Source organism: Ruditapes philippinarum, unplaced genomic scaffold (genome assembly GCF_026571515.1).
Source record: "Ruditapes philippinarum isolate M1 unplaced genomic scaffold, ASM2657151v2 ctg6754_1_1_1_1, whole genome shotgun sequence".
In the NCBI taxonomy this organism is placed as follows: Eukaryota; Metazoa; Mollusca; class Bivalvia; order Venerida; family Veneridae; genus Ruditapes; species Ruditapes philippinarum.
Window position 1 is genome coordinate 77,968 of NW_026864123.1, and position 10,976 is coordinate 88,943.

The following is a 10,976-nucleotide window of genomic DNA, read 5'->3' on the forward strand; positions in this document are numbered from 1 at the left end:
GGTCCAGTCAACATTTGTGCCAAGTTTGATTAGTATTGAAGCAGTTTTTATAGTTTTATAGCAATTTGAACTTGTAACGGGAGACTTTTCAATGAAAACATCCATTTTTCACAAAATGCTCAATAAGTAATGGGTTATAACTTTTCTTTATGGAAGTTATATTTTTTAAATAAAATTTAAATTGTACTGACCTATTTAGTATATAAAATGGATTCATTGATGAAAAAAATTCTTATTGAATATTAGTATTTTAAATTATTTCTTTGTACAATAGAAAGGCAGTATTTTAATACCACTTTACTTTGGAAAACCGTCTATTTTTCAGACGAGTATTAAAATTGATCAAGTGTTTGAAATTATTTGAAATAACACCATTTTCAACCTCATATTTCAAAATTTTCTCAGTCTATGGGAGAGGAAACCCCTCCCAGGCCCACCCCAAATATGTTTCCATATCATCTAAATATTTACAAAAACACTAGTGTGTATATATATATATATATATATATATATATATATATATATATATATATATATATATATATATATATATATATATATATATATATATATATATATATATATATATATATATATATAATATATATATATACATTGCCACTCATAATTAAGATGAGCTATGAAACATATCAATTACAATTTTTATCACATGAACAAGATGCTGGCCCAACCTTCGAACATGCACAATTTTCGCCTGTTGCATTATTTTCATCAAAATCTTCCAACCATGCATATGTCAGCCACCCCCCCCCCCCCAGGAAACCATGTTCTGTATCCGCCCCTGGTATTTATATATCACAATCCCGCTGGGAGATCTTATTTGCCACAAGATTGTAAATATCAAACGTATATATGTGTATAATATGGCCTTGTATTATGATTGAATCGTTTTGATAATTTAGTTTGGGTTTATTAAAGATCCTGTGGTTGTTACCACACTTAAGTGAAAACAATTTTCAAACATCGAAGAAGATGTAAAATATGTACTGCAAATATCTGTACACATTATATGTAGTTATTAAAATATATGCATTCATTTCTTATTGAAAATTTTGACATAGACTTTACAGAAAATAATTTTACCTCCCTTAAACTTGAAGCTGTAAATTCTGTAATATCTTTACAAATAATGCTTTTTGTAACTTACAATTTTGATTAATCTTTATTTGAGCATTATATTTATGATATAAAACCGTAAAAAAATTGTGTTACAGGATCTTTGATATAAACTGTATTGTGCTGATACTGTCATAGTCGAAAAAGCAACCGTTATCTTAATTATAACTACATATATGATATTGAATAATTATTTTTTCATTTCAATTCACTTAATGCAATTCAAACTATATAGTTTCTTACTACTTGAACATTTCCATTTTAATATTAGAAATTAATATACGTTATAATCTACAATATCAAAGTTTTCTTTGCTACGTTATTATATTTGCATCCCACTATTTCTTGTAAATGGACGTGCAATGTAATGCGTGTACATCTTAATTAATCCTAACGCTTATTTCATACTTTTTGAATTTAAGTATCCAGTTTGGATCATTTTAAATTTCATATTTGATATATTTTGTCAGAGCATATATACAAGTATAGCTGTCATTATGTTTAACTTAAATGAAATTATCAGGAGATATTTAATACATCCTTAGAAAACAAAACGTATAAAAATGTTGATTACACAATATTGTTGATCTATTTTCCATATGAATACCAACATAATGATTTACACTACATTTAGTTTCATTTAAATCAAATCGCGCGTATCTGCCTGTCTTCAAATTGAATATGCACTTTGTCCGGGTACTTTGTCCGTATTTTAGACAAGGCTGCGGTTTGGTACGGCTGATGCAGATGCAAGACTTGATTTCCACGTGCGTTTGTTTACCTTTGTGTCAAAATCGTTTAAAATGGTTAAAAGTTTGCGTTTTAAAAGGAAAATTCACTAAAGAGATCAAAGTCGTGTAACTTTATGAGTTTTCTTATCTGCGTTCGTATTGGCGAGGGGTTTGACAGGAAAGGAAAAAAGATATGATTCAGAGAGTAGCAATATGGTAACAATTCGTCCCACATTTGATTCGCCCATGTAATAAAAATTGTTAATCACTTTATTTTTGTTAGAACAAAAACATGAACAGGGTAATCAATTTTGTGATTTTATTATTTTTTGTGAGATAAAAAAAAAATGGAAATAAAATTGAAATTAATCAATTAAGCAGAAAAAATATTCAAAAAATTATTATCTAGTCATTTTGAATCAGAAAATCTCCTACCTTCTTAGATTATTAGCTAAAGTTGTCTTGAGATGTGAAAATACCTAGTTACAGTATTCACGAATTCGAAAACCTAGCTAAACGCCGTTTTTTGGTACTTTCTGTTCATAGCTCTGGGGAATTCACGTAATGGAGTGTAATAACGAACTCCAGAACTTTTTGGAGTTTTTTTTTAATTAAAGTGAAATAAAACAGTTATTTCTTTTGTAAGAAAATAATTAAATATCATTGAATGAATAATTGCATACAAAAATTAAGTAAATTCACAAGTTTTCGCAGAAAATAACCTTATTTCAGTGGCGGATTCAGGCCCGCCGGGGCTTCAGGGCTGCAGCCCCCCAGCTCAGCCCAAAGATACGTTTACCAGCTGGGCTGGAATAAATTTTTGGCAGTTTCAAACTTTATTGGCTGTAGTGTACTCCCTTATAAAAACAGTAATTGCTGTCATCCAGTTGTTAATATCCTGCCCTGGGGCTAGTCAAAATATATTGACGTGCCAAAGCTTGATTCTGAGATATTTTCGTTCTGGGGCAGAATCTCGCTTTAAGAGGCGAGATATTGCCCAGACACGAAAATAGCACAATATCTCGTCGCGGAGTACAATAAGTTGGACTACCCTGGGGCTTGGCAGAGATCTTTATCTATCAACATGCTTCAATGACTTCAATGTTTAAACTGCATTATTGATTGGTTTATTACTTTCCAAAGGTCTAATAAAATTAACAGTCACAGATAGTGGCAAATAGATGTGTTACATTGCACACCATATTTTACTACGGTATCTTTGTTTTTCCATTTCCTATAATTAAGAAAATAAAGAAATTGAAAATTATTATTTGTAAATTTAAAAGATGGAAAGTTTTATAAAGATAATATTAAAGGAATTGCATTTTTAATAATAACTTGTTTTACTAAGATTTTTATCAAGATGAAATAATTGGTTATATGCTTTTAATAACTTTTCATGGCAGTTATTAAATATTTTTTAAATAAAATTTAAATTGTACTGACATCTTTAGTATCTAAAATGGATTCATTGATGGAAAAAATTCTAATTGAATACTAGTGTTTGAAATTATTTTTGTTTGTACATTAGGAAGGCAGTATTTTAATACCACTTTACTTTGGAAAATCGTCTATTTAAATTCAGATGAGTAAATTGATCAAGTGTTTGAATTTATTTTTATCAACAGTGGTACATACACTGTTATTTTGTGAATACTCACTACTGAACACTAGGGGGAATTCTTTTTGAAAGACCCTGGCCTGTAAACACTAACCTATACAAAATACATTGTTTTGTAAAACCATCCAAAAAGTACCATAAACAGCACTAGAAAGTCAAGGAAATAACACCATTTTCAACCTCATATTTCAAAATTTTCTAGGTCTATGGGAGGGGACACCCCTCCCAGGCCCACCCCAATTACATATATTTTTTTCTTAATTCCGTATCATCCAAATATTTACAAAAACATAAGTATACTCATATATACATTGCCAATCATAAGATGAGCTATAAACACATCAATTACAATTTTTGTCAAATGAACAAGATGCTGGCCCAATCTTCAATTTTCACCTGTTGCATTATTTGGTCAAATTCTTCCACCCATATGTCAGCCCCCCCAGGAAACCATGTTCTGTATCCGTACCTGTATTTATTATGGAAGATTCCACTACAGCTGTTTTAATTTGATTGATTTTAATTATAAACAATTTTATTTTTTTTAAAAATTTGCAATAGATATTAAAATAATATTGATAAATTTCAAATACATTAATTTTTTCACCTTAAACGGTAAAATAATGATAAAAAATAGAAATATCATGTAACTGTGTTATACTTCATTTGGTGTAATTCCCCAGAGCTAAATCCGCAACATACCGGAAAACGGTGTTTAGCTAGGTTTTCGAAAAGGTCCATAAATTGTAAAATCAAAAAAAAGATCTGGAAAAGAGAGATCTCTCAGAAGCAACAAAATTAGATTAAAATCGCAGACTCGGTTTAATTTAGTCTGTTAGTCTGTTCATTAGGAAACTGAAAAAAGTTCAACATCCATAAAAAAATGCCTCATAGATCCGGCTTAAATGGTATTCAATCTTCAACTCTAAATGATCTGCATCAATAATCCCAAACAACCAGAAAAAATAAAATAACGCCTAAGTTAAGTTTTGGGCAAGTTTTTACAACTGCAACATAGTACTTGATGATCAACTTAACATTTTTCATTACAGATCAGATGATGCATTTTATATGTGATAATGGAAAAGTTAATAAAAGGTAATACATTGCTGGTTGGGGAAGGAGATTTCTCATTTGCTGTTTCCATGGTAGAGAAGTTGCCTGGTAAAAAATGTACATGTATTACAGCAACCAGCTTGGAGACATCAGAGTCTATCCAGAAGCACCAGTATGCCGCAAAGAATATTGATTCATTAAAAGAAAAAGGTATAAATTAAATTTGTTTGGATATTATGGCCTAAAAAAATATATATTCTTGACCTAGAGCAGTGTTTTGGGAAGTGGTGCTAATGAGGTTAGTTTCAACCTTTTACCTCTTGCTGAAATGCCTAGTCAATGCAATGGTTGTCTAAACAGCAAAAATTGAATAGTGGAGGATGTGTGGGCATTTGACTGTCTTAGAATGGTGAAACTAGGGCTTTGGAAATTTTCCTCTATTCCCTAGATGTATGGGTCCAGGCACAGGTGGCAGATTCATGACATATCTACATGTACAGCCTTATTAGTGACTTTTAAAGATAATTGGCATAATGTTTGTTATTTTAAATGTCTGACATTAATTGGCTATACTGGGTCACAGGTCCACTTCAACTTTGATATGTTTTTATTTGACCCAAATGTTTTGGCATTTTTGAATATATATACAGGAGTGACTGTCAGACTTGATACAGATGCCACACAATTACACATCAATCCATTAACTAGAGATGAAAAGTTTTCATCTATCATCTTCAACTTTCCACATGCTGGAGGTAAATCTAACCACAAGAAAAACAGAAAACTTCTCAATGACTTCTTTGCAAGGTATTAATCTACTATATAAAGTTACTTCCTTAATTGACCTTATGCAGTTTTATTTCTTTGTAATTGAATGATTATCAAGATCTCAATGATGTTTTCAATTATATGTCTTTATGTCTGTCAGATATGTATGATATGATAAAAGAATTTAACAATTAGCTTAGCCTAGACAGTGTAAGAAATTCGGATTTAAATTCACTAGGCCGGTCAGACTACCAGATTGGAATATTCACTAGCCCAAAAGACATTTCACTAGCACGATTCATTTGTTCAAAACAGTTGTTTATAGTGCCTCTGAAAATACAGTAGTCTGGTCGGGCTTGTTACTGTAAAAAGTTGGTAGCCAGAGGAGAAATTTAGTAGTCAGGGGCTATCGGACTACTGCTAATTTCGAACACTGCCTAGATGTAACATTATCAGAAGAAAAAAATTAACAGGTTTTGTGGCTGTAAGTTGATATAATCCAAAACTGCCTGGTGAAGGTACATGTAGTACAATGAAAATCTTTAGCATATACAATGTAACATGTTTAAATTCTCTGTGATGAATTTGCAATGTTGCACCATTGCTTTCTTTGATTCATTGACAGATTCTTGTAGCCTGCTGGCAGTTGCAAACTCTACTCATGTGACAAAGATCACCTCGCTTAGATGTGTGTTCTGATCATTGTCTGATTTGTTTGCTATTCAGTAAGGCTCCCACGTTTACAATTTTTTGTAAATGTTTACACGATTGTTAAGAACCGAAACGATACTGTTTAAACGGTGGTACTTCTATGTACTATACTACACCATGTATTCAAGCCGCCAAATGATGACTTACTTTATATTTTTTTATACATGTAGAAATAAATAATGTGCAGGGCTCACCACGATTGAGTCGGCACACATTTTCTGCATTGTATCCCCATTTCGTTCATTTGAGAAACAAGGGTAAATCAAATTTACCAAAAATGTACTATATCACGAGCGATTATTGCACGGTGATGCTGTCTAGACGTTTGTAACCACCAATTGTCTGTTTTCACTTTGAAATAATTCAATTAGAATTAATAGAATTCATGATTACAGGCAATGATTAATATTTTTTTGTAAGACAATATGGTCATTTCGATTAAACGGTAAAACATTTCGTAAACGTTTACGAATGAAAGTCGAAACGGATCCGTTTAAACATGTAACCGTGGGGGCCTTACTATTCAGTCAGTACTAATTTAGAAATTTTCCCTGAAAATGATGAATTGTCTTGTCCAGATTGAAACATTGACAAATCCATTCACCATATTTTTAGTGTGATAAGGGTTAAAACACAGCCATGTGTAAAGATTATGTGTCAGAGTCACCTAATGAAAATCAGTGTTTCAAATTTATCCGCAATTTAAAAAAAATTGGGAGCATTATATTAAGACTGTCCAGTTCATTGTTTTACAGTGCTGTTCAGGTATTGGAAGGTGAAGGTCAGATCAAGATGACCTTGTGTAAAGGTCAAGGTGGAACCCCAGCTGATCAACCAATGAGAGCCTGGCATGATAGTTGGCAGGTCGTTTCCATGGCAGCCAATTCTGGTCTGATATTGACTAACATTGTGCCATTTAATGCTGATGATTACAGGGTGTACACATCTACTGGATTTAGGTAATTATTTTGTTTAAAAATAGATGTAGATAATACAGACTGATTTCATTTTTTTGTTGCTATGCAATTTAATGTGTAACATTCTATCTTTTTCCATCTTAAGTGCTCTTTAACATTTTTTTTATTGCTTATTAGTCTCATTGACAGATAAACATTATACATTCATGCTTGATTGTAAAGCTGGTAATTTAATTAAATCACTCTTCCTACAACTAACCATTACTGGTGTAATATAAGGAAATATGGCTATGACCCCAGTAGGTCTTGAAGCATTGTTCCCTGAGTTGATTGGCGAGAAACCTGAGTAATAGGTCACTGCTTCTTGAAAATTGTAAAGGTCAAACGTCATTTGTAGAGGAAGGCCTCAGGTACCATGCAGTACAGTACAGCAAAAGGAAGTACCTGTTTAATTAGAAATACTAGATTAGAAGTTAATGTATGAGAATTTCAAAAATTGTATGTTGATGTTGTTTTCTATTTTGAGAATCATATATGTGTAGAGCCTTAACAAATACATGTAGTGTACCTGTTATTACACAAGAAATCAAAAAATAATATTTGCTAACAAAATTTTCAAACTCTTTTATATTTTAGTCTCTATTGTGAAGATTTAGCACATAAATCACCTGCCAAAATAATTAATTTATAAACATCCTTTTGACTTACATATGATTTTTATCAAGATGAAAACAAATTTTCTGCTAATAAAAGACAATCAATCTTAGCTTAACACATTTTAACAATTTTCATGTGCTTTCTTATACAGGAGTTTAGATAAAGGTTTCAACACAGAGAATGCACTGACACATGTGTTTGAGATGGCCAAGCCAGTAAAGGTCCCTGGTGGTGCTGATGAGGTAAAGATCAAGCTAGGAAACAACATCTTCCTGTGTCAGCCTTATATCTACAGAAAACTGCTACAAATCAGGTTTGTATCTCTTTTGTAGCTTGTGATGACACTTGCAGAACAGACTTGTCCTGCTTAAACCCAGAAATGTTTTTTTGTTTATTTCTAAAAAGCTTTTCCTTTTTGATGTACTTTTATATATTACTGAAAAAAGTTAATCAGTGGTCAGTTACCTGATCCATCTTTTACTTCTATTGCTCTTTGGCATTTAGTACAGTTATAGTGATTTAGTATTTTGTATGGTAGTCAAAATACTATTTTATTAACATTTTGTTATTTTTGTGATAAATTAACATATTTAGTGCTACTTCTTTAAGGTAACAAGCATCTAACATGCGCTCATACTGTTATTTAAATGTTATAAAGGTTAAAAACTGTTGTTTGGCATTTCTAGGAAATTAAAAACATATTCGTTTTTCAGGCATAATTTTTGTTAACTTCAGTATAGAATTATTCCTTAAAGTCCTCTTTTTCTACATGTATATAAAACAGACAAAAATGCTACATTTAGAGCCTTCAGGATTTGTTTTACATTTTTACTGCTAGCCATGAAAATATATAAATACATGTATATATATATATATATATATACTAGTATGTTTTAATAGTAAGCAGACAAACAAACGGTAGTTTAACTTTTAATATTAATGGTAAGATACCAAATTTCTAATTGCTTTCAAAAGTGTGTGAAGGCATAAGCAAATTGCTCTTAGAGAATGTTGACTATAAGTAACATCTGTAATCATAGTGCAGTTAAAACATTTTGATTATCAAATATTTTAACACGAGGAAGGGGAAGAACTCTGCTGTCATTCAAAGCTTAACAAGGGGAGTAATGCATTGATCTTAATGGAACTTTAAATAGTGAGTTAAATAAATGAAAATGTGTGGTATTTCCCAGCAATTCTATATCTGAACAAATTGTTGATTCTTTTGTGATGAATATAATCTGTTTTGGAGTAGTTGTCCCATAGTTGTGTCAGGTTCATTGCTGTATGAATAAAGTGTACAGACAAAATGTTTTCTGTTTTTCTGTGACTAAACCTTTGTTTTGTTTATTAGGTCTAAATGCCAGTTATAACACAACCTTACAAATCATCCACAAATAATTATTTTGATCATAGATGCACTGACAACACAAATTTAGGACAGAATAAATTGACAAATATGTTTTAAAATGAAAGAGAAAATCGGAATAAAATTCTTTGCAATTTCTTTGTAAGGCACAGATATGGTTGGGGAATTTTCATGTTTTCTTTAAACTGTGAAAGCTAATATATAAACTAATATTAAACATTTTCTTGTCATTTTTACAGGTCTATAAACAGCAATATGAGTCATCCAATACACAGAGTTTATAGAAGATTTCTGAAATGTCTTACTTGTAATACAACCAACAAAGTTGAAAATCGAGGACTTCAAAGCCCTTTCAAAGAATATGCAACCAGAGTTCCATCATGTGATGCTGGTTTAATGTCAGATGAGGATTCTTACTATAAACTGATTAAATCTGATGTCACAGATTTCAAGGAGGTCGGTGATGATCTAAGTGATCTAATAGATGAAACAGATAATGAAATTATCAAGGATGATAAAGATGTTAGTAAAGACTGGAACCCATTAGTATTTGCAGGTCCCGACGACCCTGAAATTTTAAGGATAAAATATGGACCAGTCTATAAACCATGTGATATTTCATTGAACCAGTCTCTTGTGTCCTATATTATGACACTTGCATGGCCTGTTTCTATTGGTTCAGATAATGGTGATGATTTGGAGCTTGTTAAAGAAAATTTAGCTAAAACTGCGAATGAAGTTGCACATAAAGTTAAACATATACTTGATGATATGATGGTAAACACAAGGTGGAAAGTAGATTTAACAAATGGTCATGTTGAGTTTATTCAAATATTGTCTGAAGATTTAGAAAAAGTTTTTGATGTGGCTGACATATACATCTGTGATAAAACACTTAATTTATCCGAAGGAACAGTACATAATAAGAGCAAAGATCAAGAATCTGTGAAGGTAGGTGATTGCAAATTGAAATTTGTCAGGGATAATTTAGTATCAAAATCTTCATTTGTTACAGTTTTTTGTACCATTGACCTGTGTAAACTTGCATGTAGTATATACAGCATCGAAAATGAGAAATTGATGTGGTCTGAAGACACAAGAGTACTTGGTATGTTTTCTCAGCTAGATCTTGTATCACCTGTTCATAGTTTTGTTCTTGAAAATGGTTTACAAGCTGTTAATGAAAGTACACAAAGTGAGCCAAAATTATCAGAATGTGAAGCTGCAGATGTAGCCAGAAGCAGTAAATTCCAGTGCAAAGATTTTGGTATAAAATCACCGAGCTTATATCCGATGACATTCATTCATGACATGAGTTTCTGGGAGAACAAGAACTTACCATTTTGTATGTTCAAGTATTGTGACATAATACGAGATGTGGCAGGTGATTGTGTGATTGGTTTGGAACTTTTAGATACATACACTGAACTTGTATCTGGTAAAACAAGTCGCTGTTACAGATTGACATTCCAGTCGGCGGACAAGGTACTGTCGTATGACACATCTTGGAGGTTACAAAGTCTTATACGACTTGAAGTTGAGAAGAAAATGAAAATTGAATTGAGATAGTGAATTCTTATAATTTTATTTACGGTTTTTTATTTGAAATGAGTATTTCTATGGAGAAAAAAAATTCAACTATCATAGGACTATCTGTCTGGTGCTTGCTGTGGATGTATGCATATGTTAGGATATTGATTAATCTAAATATATGTTTTCTGATACACATTTGTACCCTATTGAAGATCATTTATGTATACATATGTACACTTGTAAAGCTGTAAAGTAAAAGATAGTAATGTCACTTGTTAACTTATTTTCTCTTACTCTTAATAGTTATACGATCTTTCTGTTAAGTTAAGTTTTTTCTAGAGAGTGTTTTTAGGGGCACCTAAGGCCGGGTGGTTATGGTCGTTAACTTTAAACCACTTGCCCCTCACCACTTTGGGTTTCAATCATGACAGGGACTTCTTTCAAGTGAGCTAGTTTACAGAATGTGGATGGTTCTA

General features: G+C 31.6%; 1 protein-coding gene across 1 annotated transcript; it reads left to right on the top strand.

Moving 5' to 3' along the window:
- Nucleotides 1-1,880: 1,880 nt before the first annotated feature.
- LOC132724485 (ferredoxin-fold anticodon-binding domain-containing protein 1 homolog) lies at nucleotides 1,881-10,771 on the top strand. The gene is made up of 6 exons (XM_060709358.1): nucleotides 1,881-2,084; nucleotides 4,542-4,755; nucleotides 5,196-5,352; nucleotides 6,780-6,983; nucleotides 7,750-7,911; nucleotides 9,207-10,771. Exons 2-6 carry the CDS (start codon nucleotides 4,569-4,571, stop codon nucleotides 10,534-10,536), a joined length of 2,040 nt encoding a protein of 679 aa, XP_060565341.1. The 5' UTR covers nucleotides 1,881-2,084; nucleotides 4,542-4,568; the 3' UTR covers nucleotides 10,537-10,771.
- The last annotated feature ends 205 nt before the right edge of the window (nucleotides 10,772-10,976 follow it).

Coding starts and splice junctions, on each gene's coding strand:
- LOC132724485 (XM_060709358.1), top strand. CDS start 4,569: ATGGAAAAGTTAATAAAAGGTAATACATTGCTGGTTGGGGAAGGAGAT. Junction 5,353..6,779: donor CTCAATGACTTCTTTGCAAG/GTATTAATCTAC, acceptor ATTGTTTTACAG/TGCTGTTCAGGTATTGGAAG. Junction 6,984..7,749: donor TACACATCTACTGGATTTAG/GTAATTATTTTG, acceptor TTTCTTATACAG/GAGTTTAGATAAAGGTTTCA.